Source organism: Ranitomeya imitator, chromosome 3 (assembly GCF_032444005.1).
Source record: "Ranitomeya imitator isolate aRanImi1 chromosome 3, aRanImi1.pri, whole genome shotgun sequence".
In the NCBI taxonomy this organism is placed as follows: Eukaryota; Metazoa; Chordata; class Amphibia; order Anura; family Dendrobatidae; genus Ranitomeya; species Ranitomeya imitator.
The window spans coordinates 541,597,383-541,618,236 of record NC_091284.1 but is presented as its reverse complement, the minus strand read 5'-3'; the positions used below and the strand labels follow the sequence as shown (position 1 = coordinate 541,618,236).

General features: G+C 41.6%; 2 protein-coding genes across 3 annotated transcripts in view; one reads left to right on the top strand and one right to left on the bottom strand.

Moving 5' to 3' along the window:
- CYFIP1 (cytoplasmic FMR1 interacting protein 1) overlaps positions 1-20,854 on the top strand; it is a 129,732-nt gene that overhangs the window by 90,901 nt on the left and 17,977 nt on the right. For both annotated transcript variants that reach the window (XM_069757843.1, XM_069757844.1), the window contains exons 24-25: positions 16,794-16,937; positions 17,653-17,743. In XM_069757843.1, coding sequence (XP_069613944.1) covers positions 16,794-16,937; positions 17,653-17,743 — 235 coding nt within the window. The remainder of the gene's footprint in view (positions 1-16,793; positions 16,938-17,652; positions 17,744-20,854) is intronic.
- On the bottom strand, positions 1,994-10,138 carry FNDC9 (fibronectin type III domain containing 9). Its single transcript, XM_069757845.1, has 2 exons — positions 10,002-10,138; positions 1,994-2,835 (listed from the first exon to the last, which is right to left on the bottom strand). Exon 2 carries the CDS (start codon positions 2,789-2,791, stop codon positions 2,123-2,125), a length of 669 nt encoding a protein of 222 aa, XP_069613946.1. The 5' UTR covers positions 2,792-2,835; positions 10,002-10,138; the 3' UTR covers positions 1,994-2,122.

The window sequence follows — 20,854 nt, the reverse complement described above, 5'->3', positions numbered from 1 at the left end:
CGAGAGTGGGGATGAATGCTTCAGATCGGGGACACCAAATCCTCCCGGCCACACACAAGTGTTGGTTCATGTAGAGGGCAAGGTCCTTTCGAATGGCAAAGTAAGATGTATAGCTTTCATTGCCCAGAGGCACATGAGATGACGGTATTTATTGCCAGTTACAAGAACGTATCATGTACTGCATTGACGACACGGAGGCTGCTGTATAGCAGTTGTTCTTTTTTTCTTTAACTACACTATTACCACAATTATTTGTTTTCCCTTTTTTCAAATGTCCCCGTTACCTTTGATCTTTATCTCCTGCGGGTTTCACATAATTATTATTAATGTCCTTAATAGTGATACTCTTCCACCATTGCATTCTGCGGTTATCTAGGGAAACAAGCAGCAAAAAAAGAATTAAAAAAAAGCCAAACCTATATCTGGATGATGATCAAGCAAAGAGTACCAAGATTTGGAAACTGCTTTAATAGTGTTGACTGGGTAATGGAGAAGGGGAAATTCTCACTTTTGTAGTATTCTGGCCTAAAGCATTTATTTCCTGTACACTGGGTGCTATGAGGTTATTACTACTATTGTTATTTTTTTGCTTTTATTATTACTGCTGGGATCCCACCTACCTCCAGTGAGAGACCAGTTCCTCACGTGACTGTATCTGAGATATTATGTGTGCTCCTCTCCATTTGTATGAGTGTATGAGGCCACTCTTCTCTTTACATTCTCAGCATTCCTATACGTATCTAGCCCTGTTCTCACGCGGTTGTGTCCAGTCAGTGCAATGCTCTGCAAGCAAAACCGCCTTGACTCCAAATGGATACATTGTAACAAAATACCTGCAGTTTAGCCTGGGTACAATAGTTTTGTCTTCTCAGCTGACAGCAGGTGAAGCAGTGTGTGGATTTCTAACCTTGAGTGTTTTCCTCCAGAAATCTTAAAATGATCAGGAATTGAAACACGATTTACTCTACAGTACATAAATGAAGAGTTCTCCAACTTTAATAGGGACTGTCGTTAGTTTGTGAGTTAAGCCTGACCCCTTCTTTGTTTCTCTACCAGTCATTACACAGAAAGGGTTTGGCTTAGTCATTAAGATGAGAAAGCCTGCACCCTTCATTGCAATACTGACATAGGGAGGGGAAATAAGCTCCCTGCCGAACATTGGGACGTTGGTGCACATGTCATGCTTATTATTACTGAGTTCTATTAATTTGCATTTTCAAAACCTCTAAGCAACTTTGTGTTGCCGGACAACCCCCTTAAGTCCTAGGTACAAATAACTAGAAAGCCCTTTTATGATAACAAGCATTTCCTAAAAAAACAAAAATCAACATTATCTTATATTCACCGTGAGATGTAATGAAGCTCTTTAAGACCTTTCTTATTTCACTGGTTGGCTTGGTGACACTTGCAGTAGTGTCTAGATGTTGTCCCCAGTATTCCATGGTGTGTAAATGAAGTGGGATGCAGAAATACTTGGCACTCATATAGGTGTATTCAAGAAGTTATTTTTTTGGATGTATTGAATGTAGAAATTCTAGAAAAACAAGAGACGTTTCGGTCAATACCTGACCTTCATCAGTTATCTGGATAGAGGAGATCTACGTGGCAGCGAGCTGTGTAGGAGTCTGCAGTGTCCACTGCTGAAAGAGGAAGCGCCCTGTGGACACTGCAGACCCTCACACAGCGCGCTGCCACGTAGATCTGATGACTGATGAAGGTCAAGTATTGACCGAAACGTCTCTTGTTTTTCTAGAATTTCTGCATTCAATAAATAACTTCTTGAATACACCTATATGAGTTCCAAGTATTTCTACATCGCAGTGACGTCCTACTTGTGCTCCACCAGAATCCCAGAAGTTCTGTGTTTTCCGAATTGCTGTAAATGAAGTGCAGCCAGTCTTTGATATCACTTACCGCCCTAATGCATTTTGTAATGCCTATCTAAAATGTGAATAGTACCTAGGACATACTGCACATGTCTGACGCTGTAGTTTTGACTATTACATATACCAATGTAAAGTTGACAGTAAAACAAAATACAGAATGGTCAGAACGTGATCGATTACTCTTCAGTACGCATCATATATACCAGCATGCATTTAATCCATTGTCATGTATATGATCAGTTCCCTTCTACTGGTTGTATAGCTATCTCCTCATTACGAGTAAGGCTATTGGTTTCTTCAGCAGTTAATGGATCTTTGATGGTTGAGGCCACATGGCTGCCATCTGTATTTGCCTCTTCTCTCTTGTCCTCATTGACAGGTAGCAGACTTGGCTTTTCATAATTCTCTTCTGGATTCTCATCTTTTACCCAGGCTTGCCGCTTGTCCATGTCATTACTTTCTACATTCTGTGCCCTTGCACGTTCTTGACGTTTGCGCCACCATATATGAAGGCAGCCATAGAGAAGAATGCAAGCTATTATAAAGAGTATGATGCTGCTTGTGAGCCAAATGCCTAAAGCAAGATCCTTTTTCTTACTGTTGACTGAAGACGGATCTTGTGCTAAAGTATGAAAGATCTTGCATTGGTCACTGGTGGGGTTGGCAGACTGACAGGTCACACACAGAATATATGTTGTCAGAGGGGTGAGGTTTTCAACGATATAGAATGTCCGGCTGCCGGGAATCCTCTCTTGTCTTTGAAAGTGTTCTCGAGAGTATCCGGACATCATTGTGTTAAAGTTAGACTGGTACATGATACTGTAGAAGCTGTCGACACAGCTGGGAATTGTTGGCCAGAGGACCATGGCTGTGTTGGCAGTGACGTTCTGAACAGCGATTACCATTGTAATGTTCTAGATTCCTTCAGTACTGAGATGCCAGCCAAAATCTAAAAACAAAAAGTAAACATTTATCTGGCATTAAACCACCTGCTTCAAAATACCGTAAGCCTTGTAAGACAAGGACTATGTGCACACAAAATTTTGTGATGTTCAAAAACTGTACATTTGCCAATGGAAACTGCTTTAGGAAACAATTTCTTTTTAGAATTTTTCTTTTCCTAAAGTAGTTTTGAAGCGTTTTGGAAGAGGTTTTTTTCCTAATTTTTGTTTTTACAGCCTTTTAATTGGTCAGTGCCTAGGTTAGGGCAGATTACATAAGGAGCCACTTTAAGGCTATGTGCACATGTAGAATGGTCCACTGCGGATTTTTCCGCAGCGGATTTCATAAATCCGCAGGGCAAAAACACAGCGTTTTTCCTGCGGATTTACCGCGTTTTTTTTTTCCGGATTCCACTGCGGTTTTCTATTAGCAGGTGTAAAACCGCTGCAGATTCCACACAAAGAAGTGACATGCTGCGGAATGTAAACCGCTGCGTTTCCGCGCGTTTATTTCCGCAGCATGTGCACAGCTTTTTCGGTTTCCCATAGGATTAAATTGTACTGTAAACTCATGGGAAACTGCTGCGGACCCGCAACTGCAGATCCGCTGAGGATCGCTGCAAAATCCACATCGTGTGCACAGAGCCTAAAGATGTGACGTGCATCGGTTTTCCAACCAAGCCTTTTTCAATAAGTGAAGCAGAAAATAACGCTCAAAGATGAATCCTACTTACAGCAAAGCAGCACAATAGAAATTAATTAGAAGAGGTTTTTTTTAGATACAATCGTAGTTGTATGAATGCTAATGGATTTTCAATTTAAAGGGAACCTGACAGCTGATACATGCTACACATTCCACTGGCAGAATGGCGGTGTTCTTAAATTCAGCCCTCAAATGCGTGTTATATATCGGGGTGTGTGTATATGTATGTATACCTCCAAGTATTTGTTAGTGTTCGGAGATTTTGTTTTCATCACCCACAGCTGAATGATTTACAGCTATTAGCCAGGCTAAGTACATGCGGGGGTTGCCTGGTTGCTAGGGAATCCCCACATGTATTTAAGCCATCAATCAGTCAGCTGCGGTGATGAAAATTAAATCTCCGAACACTAACAAATACTCGGAGGTCACCCGTGCTCGGGAAAACCCAAGCAACGAGTATACTCACACTCTCTCTCTCTCTCTCTCTCTCTCTCTCTCTCTCTCTCTCTCTCTCTCTCATATTCAGTACAGAAAAGTCTTCTTCACTTTCTCATTTAAAGATTTTTCTGTATTTTCATGACTATGAAAATTGTACATTCACACTGAAGGCAAAACTATGAATTAACACATGTGGAATTATATACTTAACAAAAAAAGTGTGAAACTGAAATTATGTCTTATATTCTAGGTTCTTCAAAGTAGCCACCTTTTGCTTTGATGACTGCTTTGCACACTCTTGGCATTCTCTTGATGAGCTTCAAGAGGTAGTCACCGGGAATGGTCTTCCAACAATCTTGAAGGAGTTCCCAGAGATGTTTGGAACTTGTTGGCCCTTTTGCCTTCACTCTGCGGTCCAGCTCACCCCAAACCATCTCGATTGGGTTCAGCTCTGGTGACTGTGGAGGCCAGGTCATCTGGCGTAGCACCCCATCACTCTCCTCCTTGGTTAAATAGCCCTTACACAGCCTGGAGGTGTGTTTGGGATCATTGTCCGGTTGAAAAATAAACGATGGTCCAACTTAAGCAAACCAGATGGAATAGCATGCCGCTGCAAGATGCTGTGGTAGCCATGCTGGTTCAGTATGCCTTCAATTTTGAATAAATCCCCAACAGTGTCACCAGCAAAGCACCCCCACACCATCACACCTCCTCCTCCATGCTTCATGGTGGAAACCAGGCATGTAGAGTCCATCCGTTCACCTTTTCTGCGTCGCACAAAGACATGGTGGTTAGAACCAAAGATCTCAAATTTGGACTCATCAGACCAAAGCACAGATTTCCACTGGTCTAATGTCCATTCCTTGTGTTCTTTAGCCCAAACAAGTCTCTTCTGCTTGTTGCCTGTCCTTAGCAGTGGTTTCCTAGCAGCTATTTTACCATGAAGGCCTGCTGCACAAAATCTCCTCTTAACAGTTGTTGTATAGATGTCTGCTGCTAGAACTCTGTGTGGCATTGACCTAGTCTCTAATCTGAGCTGCTGATCTAATCTAAGCTGCTGATAACCTGCGATTTCTGAGGCTGGTGACTCGCATAAACTTATCCTCAGAAGCAGAGGTGACTCTTGGTCTTCCTTTCCTGGGGCGGTCCTCATGTGAGCCAGTTTCGTTGTAGCGCTTGATGGTTTTTGCCACTGCACTTGAGGACACTTTCAGTTTCCCAATTTTTCGGACTGACTGACCTTCATTTCTTAAAGTAATGATGGCCACTTGTTTTTCTTTACTTAGCTGATTTTTTTCTTGCCATAATACAAATTCTAACAGTCTATTCAGTAGGACTATCAGCTGTGCATACACCAGATTTCTATACAACACAACTGATGGTCCCAAAACCATTTATAAGGCAAGAAATCCCACTTATTAAACCTGACAGGGCACACCTGTGAAGTGAAAACCATTCCCGGTGACTACCTCTTGAAGCTCATCAAGAGAATGCCAAGAGTATGCAAAGCAGTCATCAAAGCAAAAGGTGGCTACTTTGAAGAACCCAGAATATGACATAATTTCAGTTCCTTCACACTTTTTTGTTAAGTATATAATTCCACATGTGTTAATTCATAGTTTATGAAAATACAGAAAAATCTTTAAATGAGAAGGTGTGTCCAAACTTTTGGTCTGTACTGCATGTAGGTGTGTGTGTGTGTGTGTGTGTGTGTGTGTGTGTGTGTGTGTGTATATGTATGTGTATATATATATATATATATATATATATATATATAGATAGATAGATAGATAGATAGATATAAAATGTGTGTGCGTCTCACAAAATTAGAATATCATCAAAAAGTTTAATTTATCTCACTTCTTCACAAAAAAAATGAAACTCATGTTAGATTCATTATAAACAGAATGATCTATTTCATGTGTTTATTTCTGTTAATGATTATGGCTTAAAGGCAATGAAAACTCAAAAGTCATTATCTCGGTAAATTAGAATAATTAACAAAAAACACCTGCAAAGGCTTCCTAAGCGTTTAAAAATGTCCCTTAGTCTGAGTAGGCTCAAAAATCATGGGGAAGACTGCTGACTTGATAATGTCCAGAAGGCAGTCATTGACACACACTCCACGAGGACGGTAAGCCTAAAAAAGTCATTGCTAAAGAAGTTGGCTGTTCAGAGTGTTGTATCCATTCATATTAATGGAAAGTTGAGTGAAGGTAGAAAAAGGTGCACAAGCAACTGGGATAACTGCAGCCTTGAAAGGATTGTTTAGAAAAGGACATTCAAAAATTTGGGGGAGATTCACAAGGAGTGGACTGCTGCTGGGGTCGTTGCTTCAAGAGCCACCACACACAGAGGTATCCAGGACATGGGCTGCAAATGTCGCATTCCTTGTGTCAAGCCACTCGTGCCCAATAGACAACACCAGAAGCATCTTACCTGGGCCAAGAAGAAAAAGAACTGGACTGTTTGTTGCTCAGTGGTCCAAGGTGGTGTTTTAAGATGAAAGTACATTTTCATTTCATTTGGAAATCGAGGTCCCGGAGCCTGGAGGAACAATGGAGAGGCCACAATCCAAGCTGCTTGAGGTCTAGTGTGAAGTGTCCACAATCAGTGATGGTTTGTGGAGCCATGTCATCTGCTGGTATAGGTCCACAGTGTTTTATCAAGACCAAAGTCAGCGCAGCCATCTACCAGGAAATTTTAGAGTACTTCATGCTTCCCTCTGCTAGCAAGCTTTTTGGAGATGGAAATGTCATTCTCCAGCAGGACTTGGCACCTGTCAACACTGCCAAAAGTACCAATACCTGGTTTTAAAAACCAGCAGTATCACTGTGCTTGATTGGCCAGCAAACTCACCTGACCTATAGAGAATCTATGGGGTATTGTCAAGAGGAAGATGAGACACCAGACCCAACAATGCAGACGAGCTGAAGGCTGCTATCAAAGCAACTTGGGCTTCCATAACACCTCAGCAGTGCCACAGGCTGATCGCCAGCAGTGCCACAGGCTGATCGCCTCCATGCCACGCCGCATTGATGCAGTAATTGATGTAATAGGAGCCCGACCAAGTATTGAGTGCATTTACTGAACATACATTTCAGTAGGCCAACATTTCGGATTTTAAAATCATACTTCAAGCTGGTGTTATAAAGTATTTTAATTTACTGAGATAATGACTTTGAGCTTTCATTGGCTGTAAGCCATAATCATCAACATTAGCAGAAATAAACATTTGAAATGGATCACTCTGTTTATAATGACTCTATCATATATTTTTCACTTTTTGTGTTGAAGAATTGAAATAAATTATCTTTGATATTCTAAATTTGTGAGAAGACCCTGTGTGTGTGTGTGTATGTATGCATGTATGTGTGTATATATGTATGTGATATATATATATATATATATATATATTTCTACTAAGGGTCACTTCCGTCTGTCTGTCACTGATACTCCTTGGTCACGGCCTCTGTCTGTCATGGAAATCCAAGTCGCTGATTGGTCGTGGCAAAATGCCCATGACCATTACCACGACCAATCAGCGATGGCCATAGTCTGGCAGCGAAATGGCCGCTGCTTTACTGCCCTGCAGTCAGCGCTGAGCGCTCACACAGGGTTAATGCCAGTGTTAACTGACCGTGGTGTAACGCACTCCGTTAACGCAGCTATTAACCCTGTGTGACCAACACAGCAGCATCAATAGTAAAAAGATCTAATGTTACAAATAATAAAAAAAAGGTTATTCTCACCCTCCGACGTGGCGTGCTGTCCTCAGCATTGCAAGCGACAGGTTCCGGTGCAAAGGATGCTATGCGAGAAGGACCTGCCATGACGTCACGGTCATGTGACCGCGACGTCATCACAGGTCCTGCGCTCATACCAACCCTGGGGCCGGAAGCTGCCGCGTGCACCGCACACAGGCGCCAGGACTTCAAGAGGACTTCGGAACGTGAGTATATGTTTATTTTAAGTCTTTTTTAACCACGCATATAGTGCCCACATTGCTATATACTACGTGGGCTGTTACATACTGCGTGGGCTCTTTTATATACTACATCTCTGCTATATACTATATAGCTGGGCAATATACAAAGTGGCTGTGCAATATACTACGTGCTCTGTGTTATATACTACGTAGCTGTGCAATGTACTATGTGGCTGTGTTGGCTCTGTTATATACTACGTAGCTATGCAATATACTACGTGCCTATACAATATACTACGTGGCTATGTTATATACTATGTGGCTCTGCTATATTCTACGTCGCTGACCAATATACTACGTGGCTGTGCAATATACTACGTAGCTGTGCAATACACTACGTGACTGTTATATACTACGTGGCTCTGCTATATACTACGTGGCTGACTAATATACTACATACCTGTGCAATACACTACGTGACTGTTATATACTACGTGCCTGTGTTATGTAGCTATGTTAGATACTACATTGGTTGTGTTATATACTACATCACTGTGCAATATAGTACGTAGCCTATGCCCTATACTACCTACATATTCTTGAATAACCGATACGTTAGAATCGGGCCACCATCTAGTTAATAATTTTTTATTTTTTTTTTCACGGATTGCACTTTGTGGAGACATGGCTAATGTTTATTAATAATGGATCAAACTTTGAAATATAAGTCTATGGGTCTTTAAAAAAAAATAAAAAATCGGACAGCGCTCAGATGCCCTCCGAGTGCAGAGTCTGTTTTTTCAGACTGCTAGATATAAGAAAGTATTGCCATTTTTAACTTTTTTTTTTTACAATTAAAGTAGGGTTTGTTTGTTTTTCACAATACAAAAAAAAAAATCTTTGGCGACACTTAGAAATCTGATGAAACTTGGGACTGGTTTTTTCATATGTAGAAAAAACCTGACATCTGAATGAGGAATTCTGGTGAATGAATTAAGCAAAGCTGCAGTCACCCTGCACCCCGTCACTGCCAGACATGCTTCTGACATTAGATTGAGTTGTAACCTGAACAATTTTGCATCTGCATATTATGAGTCCTCCTATTAATAAGATAAATACATCGCTATGTAATCCTTTTTACGCGGTCCGTAAAATCCGCTCACCTGAAGACCACCCCTTTGACAAGAGCCAGATTTCCGTTGACAGATTTTCAGTTCTACCATAAATGGCCATCTTTTTTTGACTACCCCCCTAAAAGACCACTTTTCAATGCAACCTACGGTCGTCTAAAAAATGTTTTGCAGTGTTTTATTGGAGTTCCGTACATTTTAGAATGATTCTACAACATTTTACAGTCCCCCATCTCTATGATTCTATCACAGGGGCATAGACTATAAGGGAATCTCCCAGGCACTAGATAGCTGCTGATTTGTTGCACTATCCTCCTCTCATACATTACTTTTATAGTATTCTTTGACCTGAAATTCCACTGTAAATGTTAATCTTGCGAATGGTGAAGCGCATCTTATTTTAGCCTTCTAGAAATAGATCCGTTATACTTAATGCATTACGCTAGGTATTCTCTCCAGAGCCCACACTGATGTCGGAGGCAAAGTTATGGTCAGACAGCTGCGAAAAAGGGCTAAGCCGGTGGGCTTTATGGCAGCGTTCTCCCCAGATACAGCTGTGTGCGCAGAAGAAACCTCCGGACTTCAGAAGCTGATATTGCTTTATTACGCTATTTATAGGCTGAACTGGATGGACAAATGTCTTTTTTCGGCCTTACTAACTATGTTACTATGTTACTATGTTACTATTAATACACCAGGACATAGTTATTATCTGCTCATAAGATTTGCAGAGGAAACGCATTAGCAGACCTATTCTCTCCATCCACATGGACACGGTCTCCGATACCAGAGCTCCGCACACAACGAGGTCATTCTACCAGTCGCGTAAACTCATTATGCACAGCACAGGTTTAATTAGGCTCCACATATTACTAAATGGAATGAGTGACACCTATAAATGAGCAGAAAAATAAAATCTGGAAAATGAGTATTTCTGAGATTCCGAATCCGTTTTGTTAAAAAGTCATTGCCTACCTGGGAGGTGCCGCCAGAAGTGAACTTGTGCAGAATGGATGGCGCCGGTCTCACGGCTCGCTGCGATAGATTGGATGTGAGGTGCACCTGTGGCTGATCAGCTCCTGCATTCCTCAATCTGCCCGTCACTTGTGTTCCCGTCCTCCAGGGACACTGCTGAAACGATTCCTTTGTCTCTGCTGCATGAATTCACATGTGAGCGCATATTCCCCGAGTGCTCTGTTGCCTTGGTTTTTAAAAGACATAAAAAGATGATTATTTTTTTTCTTTCAACCCTCCCCCCTCTTCTGCTCGTCTCTCACTCGCCTTCTGTCCTCTCTTCTCCTTTAGGGAGAGTGCTGAACTCTAGAACTGCCCCTTCCCTTTGAGATCATCACCCGACTCCCTGGCATTAGGATAGGACAGATTTTCTTTTCAGGGCAATCCACTACTAGGGGGTCTGCCAACTGGTGGTGGGCATCATCTAATTTAATACATAATCCCTTATTGCTCTCGGCTTATCAATCTTCCCTGCACACATGTAGATGATTTCTCTATTTTCTCTTCTGTAGCATCCAAATGTGCAACAGTTAGGAAGTAGGGATGTTTAGGCTATGTGCACACGTTCAGGAGTTCTTGCAGAAAATTCTTGAAAAAAACCTGAAATTTTCTGCAAAAAATCTGCATGCGTTTTTTTTCCGGACATTTCCCAATGCAGTTTATAGTGGGAAATCCGCAAAAAAAATGCAAAATTAATGAACATGCTGCGTTTTTTTTACCGCAATGCGTTTTTTTCGCGGAAAAAAAATGCATTATGTGCACAAAACATGCGGAATTCATTCTAAATGATGGGATGCATATTGTATGCTTTTTTTTTTGCGGTTTTATAGCAAAAAAACGCGAAAAATCAGCAACGTGTGCACACAGCCTAAAGTCATCCCGACCGATGTGTGTGTATGCAGTGCGCAGCGCAGTGGAATATGGCTGCGACGTAGTAAATAACCAATACTTTACCTAGTTGCCCAGCCACAGGGAACATTCTTCACATCTACATTTATTATTGATTTAAGCATAATGACTTTTTTTTTTTTTTTTTTTAAGTTTAGGGAAAAATATTCTCCTAAATCACTACTGTAGTCGCATATCATGGTACTCCTGAATCGCGCTACCATGGCGACTGGGGCCACCGGTGCGCTGCAGTGGTGATATGGGAACAGCGAACACAGACTGGCTCAGGACTAGTGGTGTAACCGGGCTAGGCCAGCGAGAGAACTGTACAGAAGTTGGAATAGAATATTTATAATCATGTCATGATAGTAGAAAACATAAACGACTTCCATGAATATGGGCTTTTTTGTTTTGGTTACTGCTTTTTTATGCAGTTTTCCATAGTTATGTATTGATGGGATTGTTTGGCTTATTTGATAACTTCATATTACCTTTTTTATTAAAAGGGAACCAACCATTACATTTTTACATAACGTAGAAGTGGTATCTGTGTTGACATTTGTTGCTCAATAATAAACATACCTTTTTTGTAGACAGCTAATTAGAAATCAAGTGTGGAAGACATATACAAATTGAGCTGGAAGTTCAGTTGGGGCATGCGGGTGCAGTTGGGGCATGCGGGTGCAGTTGGGGCATGCGGGTGCAGTTGGGGCATGTCGGTGCAGTTGGGGCATGTCGGTGCAGTTGGGGCATGCCGGTGCAGTTGGGGCATGCCGGTGCAGTTGGGGCATGTCGGTGCAGTTGGGGCATGCCGGTGCAGTTGGGGCATGCCGGTGCAGTTGGGGCATGCCGGTGCAGTTGGGGCATGTCGGTGCAGTTGGGGCATGTTGGTGAACTTGGACTGTCTCTTTTGACTGACATCCAGCCTGTGTGTCAATTCAATTTATTTTCCTTGAAGGGGTTATCCAGGACTTTTATTTTTGCTATGGCGCTAAACACTAAGGGTATGTGCACACGTCAGGATTTCTGGCAGAAATTTTCCTGACAAAAACCTGACATTTCTGCCAGAAATCCGCATGCGTTTTTTTGCGTTTTCTTTTTTTTTTTTTTTTTGCGGTTTTGATGAGTTTTTTTGTGCGTTTTTGATGCATTTTTTCCAAATGCATAGAATAGCGGGAAAAACGCAGAAAATCCGCAAAATTAATGAACATGCTGCTTTTTTTTTTACCGCAATGCGTTTTTTTTTCGGAAAAAAACTCACCATGTGCACAAAAATTGCAGAATGCATTCTAAAAGATAGGATGCATATGTAGGTGTTTTTATCGTGAAAAACGCGAAAAAACCTGAACGTGTGCACATACCCTAGGTAGTTGCTAACTATTTGTCTGTTCTGTCTGGGAGCTATCTGTGGCTCAAAATGGTCACAGACCTCTCCTTCCGGTGAATCTGTGGCTCCCGCTGGCATCACGTCAGCCGAACAGTGTCTTTTGTTTCGCTCCACTCTGTTGACTGGGTATGTCAACCAATGTCCTCCTGATTGACAGCAGGCTTCCCACAAAATTGCCAGCTGAGCCTGCGCAGAAAAGGCAGGCTAGCAACTACCTACCTGTTAATTCTTAACCCCAGACACAAGAATAACAAAAGCCATAGATAGCACCATTGTTTGAGCTGGGTTATTATTGGGCACGTGCCAATGATGTTGGCAGGAAGAAGACAAGGATGAGGGAGAACTGAAACTCTGTGAAAGGAAGAAAAAGCTTTCTAAAAAGGTTCAAGTTTGATGACCTGTCCTTCGGATAAGCCATCAGTTTCAGATCGGTGGGAGTCAGACATCCAGTACCACCAATCAGCGAGAATTTATGGGATGTAGACATTAAATGGAGCTAAACCGCACAGCTCATTTTAATGTGTAGTGTTTACTGCCAAGAACTGCCGTTCAGTGCTTTTCCACAAGGCCAGTCAATGCAAAATATTGTGTAGATTTTCATATATTTTCATAGTGGATGCTTTCCTGAAACGGAAAGTACTTGCAAGCAGCATAATACAAAGAATAGCAGGTTTACCCAGAATCCTTTGCAGTAGGCGGAGCTATGCAAATCATCTCTTTCCACCCCTGTCTAATCCACAGCGCTTGGAACCGCCAAGCGTGCAATGCTGCGGATTAGTTTCTAAATTTACACAGCCAACCAATTCCTACCTGTGGACACGTGTTTCGGGCTTTAGGCCCTCATCAGCACAGGGCTGGAATTGGTTGGCTGTATGGAGTGGGGCTCGGTGAGCAAGCGATACATACATGCTAGCCACCTTAGGGAGAGACCCAAGTTGGGCTAAATGTAGCGGGACGAAAGAGACCGAAAAGCCCTCTACTCAAAGGAAATACATAGTGGATGCTTTCCTGAAACGGAAAGTACTTGCAAGCAGCATAATACAAAGAATAGCAGGTTTACCCAGAATCCTTTGCAGTAGGCGGAGCTATGCAAATCATCTCTTTCCACCCCTGTCTAATCCACAGCGCTTGGAACCGCCAAGCGTGCAATGCTGCGGATTAGTTTCTAAATTTACACAGCCAACCAATTCCTACCTGTGGACACGTGTTTCGGGCTTTAGGCCCTCATCAGCACAGGGCTGGAATTGGTTGGCTGTATGGAGTGGGGCTCGGTGAGCAAGCGATACATACATGCTAGCCACCTTAGGGAGAGACCCAAGTTGGGCTAAATGTAGCGGGACGAAAGAGACCGAAAAGCCCTCTACTCAAAGGAAATACATAGTGGATGCTTTCCTGAAACGAAAAGTACTTGCAAGCAGCATAATACAAAGAATAGCAGGTTTACCCAGAATCCTTTGCAGTAGGCGGAGCTATGCAAATCATCTCTTTCCACCCCTGTCTAATCCACAGCGCTTGGAACCGCCAAGCGTGCAATGCTGCGGATTAGTTTCTAAATTTACACAGCCAACCAATTCCTACCTGTGGACACGTGTTTCGGGCTTTAGGCCCTCATCAGCACAGGGCTGGAATTGGTTGGCTGTATGGAGTGGGGCTCGGTGAGCAAGCGATACATAATATTATATTATACATATATTATGTATCGCTTGCTCACCGAGCCCCACTCCATACAGCCAACCAATTCCAGCCCTGTGCTGATGAGGGCCTAAAGCCCGAAACACGTGTCCACAGGTAGGAATTGGTTGGCTGTGTAAATTTAGAAACTAATCCGCAGCATTGCACGCTTGGCGGTTCCAAGTGCTGTGAATTAGACAGGGGTGGAAAGAGATGATTTGCATAGCTCCGCCTACTGCAAAGGATTCTGGGTAAACCTGCTATTCTTTGTATTATGCTGCTTGCAAGTACTTTCCGTTTCAGGAAAGCATCCACTATGTATTTCCTTTGAGTAGAGGGCTTTTCGGTCTCTTTCGTCCCGCTACATTTAGCCCAACTTGGGTCTCTCCCTAAGGTGGCTAGCATGTATGTATCATATATTTTCACACCTTTTGAGGTTGTGGCATTTAATCTTATTATATAAATGGGAGTCTCCGTAATACTACATCACTAACGTGTAAAGAGAAGAAAAGTTTAGATGCTACCTGTAAAAATTATTGATATGAAAGATAGTTTTCGTGTTACTTAAAGTACCTATTTTTGGTTCGTTACCACTAGTCCATGACCTAGTACAGGGATCATTTCTCCAGACCCTCCAGTATATGAGCTGCTAGACTGCTGCACTGTATTACTCCTCTCTTTCTTTTCGTTTTGTCTAACCTGGGACTTAATTGTAATTATCCATCTTAATGAAGCCGTGGTACTCTATAGATAACTCAATCCCAGCAGCTCTAGTTTTCTCTCCATAATGTATTCTTTTATACATATTATATTTTATGACATTGATTTTTCTATGGCTGTGGGTGAAAAATCAATTTGTATGGAGTGCTATTACTATATTTTTGAGCCTGTGTATTAGCTTTTTTTCAGATTTGGCATTTTATTTTTAAGTTCACAAAAATAAAAACTACAGATTCATTACATTTCAGTTAAGTTTTTTTTTATTTAGTTCTACAATACTGCTTTTAGCTTTTGTATGTCCTTACCGCTCTCATTCTTATTGAAATTAGGGTTCATAAGAGGTGAGATGACCAAGGATCCTCTCCCTCACTCCCACTCGCTTTCTTCTTGAATTCAAGCTTAATTTGACATGGTTGAGGCTTTTAATTAAAATCAATCAAAGCTCGGTTTGCCAGAGCAGTCTTTCAGAACAGGGTCATGCTTAATCTGTACAGCATCTGCTATATTAAGGGTTCGTTAGGAATGAAAGAAAACAAGGCGCACGTAACTGCTCGTCCTATGTCCTATACACTACCTTCCTCCTTCAGTAATGTGTGCGTGTACTTAGATCTGGAACTGGAGTGATGTGTACAGAATATGGTATAAATATCAGATCTATTAGGCTTTTCTTGCACGACCATTCTTTTAAAAAGTGGGCAGCACTCTGACTCATACAAGTCCATACAGTACACGTGTCAGGCTTCTTCATAGATTTGTATATTTGTTCTAATCCATATATCAGCCATTTTTAACAGATACCTTACATGTGTAGGAGCAGTAGGAGAATGAGTTTTTTTTTTCCTTTGCTATTTCTTTGTTTCTCCATCACGAAAAAGTGTGATATCATTTGTGAAGACATGGTTGTCAGTGGATGCTCGAGACTGTATGGACCAGGGATCATCCCACTGAACACCCACTTTGCTTTCCCCGTGGGCAAACCACTACTCGGGCAACACAGTGTGAGGGTAAAATAGTGTGGCAATACTTTATTAAACCACAAACCAGGCAAATAACACATAGAACAGTCCCAGCAAAATACCCAAGATGGTGCTTAATTAGAGTCACACCCGTCCACTGACTCGCTGGGATAAGAGCAGCTGAAACTTCAGAGCGTCCAGGGCCAACTACCCCACCTGGGGCATGCACAGAGAGGAAGTAATGACAAAAGTATGAAGATGACAGTCCATTGAAGTACAAGGCCAGTTGACCGGAGGATCACAGCCTGGCTTCTCCGAACATCTCCATGGAGCCAGGTGACCAGCGGGTCCAAATCCTGACTACCCTAAACATATCCATGGTTCAGCGATGGTCAATGGAGCAAATCTGCATTCTTTCAGCCGAGCGCCATGGTTCGCTAAGCTGGCATCCTGTAGAATGACAAATCTATGTCCCTCGTGATGGAGCCATGATGTCTTGGCTGCTCTTCTGTAGAGAGTCTCTGGTTCTTTGGATCTCTTGGTTGTCTGGAGGTATTGACTGAATCTCTGTCTATGGAGGTATCTGTCCTTTTGATAGTTAATAAATGCCCTTCAAATCAGCATTCACAGGTAAAGGGGAAGAATTGTGATGAGACCAACTTGCATTGTTTGATTATGTAATCTTATTTCTATTGTATTGTTTTCCTCCTCTGTTTGCACATTGGCTAACTAGCTGGCCTGGACAATATGTATTCAGCATGTCAGCAAACATCATTGTTCCATGATCCTGTATCACTAGTCATCCAGGATAACCGCACAATATATTACATCAAATGTCATCTTACAAGTCAATATTACAGGCTTATACAAACAAAAGTCTTGTGTTTTCTTGAAAAACCAGAAAGACACAAATTCAGAAGTCAACATATATACATAAGTCTGTTACTTCCGGCCTGCTGAAAATAGACTTCTGGTTAAGATAAAATGCTGTGTCGTCACATCATTCTTTTCCTGAACAGGACTAAAGTGTCATGTGCTCCCCATAGAGGATACATATTGGATCAGTACTCCTCCTGCCCATCTGTATCCTGTATGGTCTGTGTCTCAGCAGAACCTTTTCTGTCTTCACAGAATTTGAACCTGGCTTACAACAGCATTTTCAGCAACTACCGGAACTTTGTGGGCCCACCACACTTTAAAATGATTTGCCGTCTTCTAGGATACCAAGGTATCGCTGTGGTGATGGAGGAATTGCTGAAAGTCGTAAAAAGCCTGGTGAGTAGTTCTGTGTATATCATCCTTAGCATTGTACTATAGATGGATGTCAGTTGTGTTTTTCTCATACGTGAGTTCATTTCTTTATCAATTCGTGAACACCTTCAAAAATAGCTATGCACCTAAAGATGGCCAGACTCCTTAGACTAAGGTTGCCTGAACCCACTGATATTGGTGGGAGTGTACTGTTTATAGGGTCCTCCCCTTTTGACTTTCAACAGCCGACCCTTTTGTTCTCCCTGGAGGTAAACTGCCGCCAGAGGGGTTTGCTTGTGACTCTCACAAAGAACAAACTGGCATTTCACTGATCTTTATGTTCCTAAGTGTGGGGGAGTCAGGAGAGCTAACAAGGATCATCTGAACAATCGTCCTACAGATCTATCTAATGTGCAAGAGGGGCATCAGATGGCTCATTCCAATGACCCCACAGCAATTATTCCCCGACCTGCCATTGTTTCAGTCCCATTTGCCACTTATTCTTTGTGCCTCACAATTTGTCACATTAGAGGTGAACTGTATGTACAGTCTTCGTTTTTATACCAGTATTAGATCTTCCTTTTTAGTTTATGAAATGGCAAAGAAATTCTATAATAACCTATGTACACATACTGGCACAGCTGGCATTTTCTTTTTGAATACGTGGCATGAAGGATGTCATTTTTTTTTCTTTTCAGTTTGCATAAATGAATGTCTGACAATAGCTTTACACTTCTAGTTGCAGGGTACCATTCTCCAGTATGTGAAGACACTGATGGAAGTGATGCCTAAGATCTGCAGGCTGCCTAGACATGAATATGGCTCCCCAGGTTTGTTCTCTTGTAATCTTGTCAGAAAGGCTCAATTCACATGAGAACATTGTGTTCCTGTTTTTGTTTGCTTATCATAATGAAAATGTTGTGCTCGCAGATTTTCCTACTATTCGGAGAAGTAATTGGCAGCATTCAAGACCAGTTTCTCATACAAATTAGAGCTGCAGTTTTCAGATGAACACAGCTTGTAAATAAATATGATTATTGATTTTGTATGTGTACAATTAGGTCCACAAATATTTGGACAGTGACACAAGTTTTGGCATTTTAGCGGTTTACCAAACCAAGATACAGTTGTCGGTATATAATCATTTTGGGCTTAAAGAGCAGACTCTCAGCTTTAATTTGAGAGTATTCATATCTTAATTGGAGTAAGGGTTTAGTAATTACAGCTCTTTAATATGTAGCTGCCTCTTTCTCATGGCCAAAAGTAATTGGACAATTAAAGCTCTTTGATGGGCTGCATGGCTATTTCCTCATTAATTCATAATCAATTAAGCAGGTAAGAAATGCGGCACTTGCATTTGGAAGCTGTTACTATGAACCCACAACATGCGGAGCTCTCAATGGAAGAGAAAAAAATCCTCACTAAACTGAAGAAAATAAAGAAGAAATCCAGTGGCCAAATCAACAGTTTGGTATATTCTACAAAAGAGCACACTGATGATCCTGGGAACTCAAAAAGGCCTGGACGTCCACAGAAGACAACAGTGTTGGATGATCGCAGAATCCTTTCCATGATGAAAAAAAAACCATTCACAACATCCACCCAAGTGATCAGGAAGTGGGTGTTTTAGTATCTTAAGTCTACCTGAAAAAGAAGACTTCATGAGAGCAAATACAGAGGATTCACCACAAGGTGCAAACAGCCTTTAACAGCCTTAAAGGTAGAAACGCCAGATTAGATTTTGCAAAAATAAAATTTAAGCCCTTACTGCCATCGGACGTACTATAGCCCACCTCAAAGCCGGGATATTTCAGCTGTTTTTAACATCTGACATGTGCCCTCAATAGCCGTGGGTGAAATCTCAATCCGCCTGTGGCTATTAACTAGTTAAATGCCACTGTCTAACTCGGACAACAGCATTTAACTAGCGCTTCCGGCCATGGGGCCGGAAATACGCGCGTCGGTGACATGATCGGGGGTCATCGGTGCGTTTGCATGACAACCAGAGGTCTCCTTGAGACCTCTGTGGTTGTTGATGCCAGATTGCTCTGAGCGCCACTTTGTGGTCAGCACTCATAGCAAGTTTGCAATTCAGCTACATAGGGGCGATCTGAGCATCACCTCTATGTAGCAGAGCAGATCAAGATGTGGCAGCTTCTAGCCTCCCATGAAGGCTATTGAAGCATGCCAAAAGTAACAGTTCAAATCACCCCCCTTTCGCCCCATTCAAATTAAAACAATAAAAATAAACTCAAACATAGGCATATTTGGTATCGCCACGTTCAGAATCGCCCGATCTATCAATAAAAAAAGGATTAACCTGATAGCTAAACTGCGTAGCAATAAAAAAAAATCTAAACGCTAGAATTACGTTTTTTTTGGTCGCCGCAACATTGTTTTAAAATGCAATAAGGGGAGATCAAAAGATCTGCACAAAAATAGTATAATTAAAAATGTCAGTTTGACACACAAAAATAAGCCCTCACCCAACCCTAGAACACAAAAAATAAAGAATCTGCGGGTCTCTGAAAAATGGCACATTTGTTTTTTGTATTGTTTTTTAGCAAACTTTGGATTTTTTATTTTCACCACTTAGACGTGTTTGGTGTCTATGAACTTGTAATGACCTGGAGAATCATAATATCAGGTCAGTTTTAGCATTTGGTGAACCTGGCAAAAAAGCCAAGCAAAAAAACAAGTATGGGATTGAACTTTTTTTGCAATTTCACCGCACATGGAATTTTTTTCCTGTTTTGTGTTACACGACATGGTAAAACCAATGGTATAGTTCACAAGTACAACTTGTCCTGCAAAAAATAAGCCCTCACATGGCCATATTGAGAGAAAAATAAAAAAGTTATGGCTCTAAGAACGAGGGGAGCGAAAAACGAAAGCGCAAAACCGAAAAAAGCTCTGGGGGTTAAAGAAGAAAGGTAAGTTCTGGGAAAGCATTCTTTGGACAGATAAAACTAAGATCAGTCAGTAAGAGAATGATGGGAAGAAGTATGAAGAAGGCTTGGAATGGCTCATGGTCCAAAGGGCACCACATCCTCTGTAAAACATGATCGAGGCAGTGTGATGACATGGGCAGGCATGGCTTCCTATGGCACTAGGTCACTAGTGTTTATTGATGATGTGACTGAAGAAAGAAGCAGCTGGATGAATACTGAAGTGTACAGGGTGATACTTTAGAGCTGAACAGAAAGTATTAGGTGAGTGCACACAAGTGGCAGCGCTTCGGATGCAGCCCATGTTCACTGCGTCCAAAGTTCTGCCTTCTATTGAACGCAGGTGTATCTGCTTGTGTTCACTGAACCGTGCGGAATCACTGCGTCTAATACATTCTGCTGGTGAAATTAGTCTCTCTGCAAGAGAAATTGATATGCAGCTGTCTGGAAAGACGCGCCGCATGTCCGTGTCTGCGGGTGAGCCACGGGCATCTGTTGATGCATAGTTGAGATTGGATTTCTTGAAATCCCATCCACTATGGTGTAACATCTGGACGCTACACAAGTACACAGCGTCCAACATTAGCATTTACTGATTTTGTGCATGTACTCTTAAAAGTGAATATTTTATTTATGGTAAAGTTAATTTGTCCAATTACTTTTGAGCCCCTGAGATGACAAAGCTTTGTGACAAAAATGGTTACTGTTCCTAAACATTTCAGAAGATAATTTTGTTCAGCCCCTTTATTTAAACCTGAAAGTCTACACCTCAATTGTATCTCAAATGTTTAGTTTTAAATAAAAAATAGTGACATGCAGAGCCCAAAGCAGGGAGATCACGTGTGTGTGTATAAAAAGTGAAACTCCTATATTATATAGTCATTACAATCATAACATTAACAGAAATAAACACTTAAATAGATCACTGTTTGTAATGACTCTATATAATATCTGAGTTTCACTTTTTGTATTGAAGAACTGAAATATATTAAC

What these genes read in the sequence shown, in the direction of transcription:
- FNDC9 (XM_069757845.1), bottom strand. Translation starts at nt 2,791, where the DNA reads ATGGTAATCGCTGTTCAGAACGTCACTGCCAACACAGCCATGGTCCTC.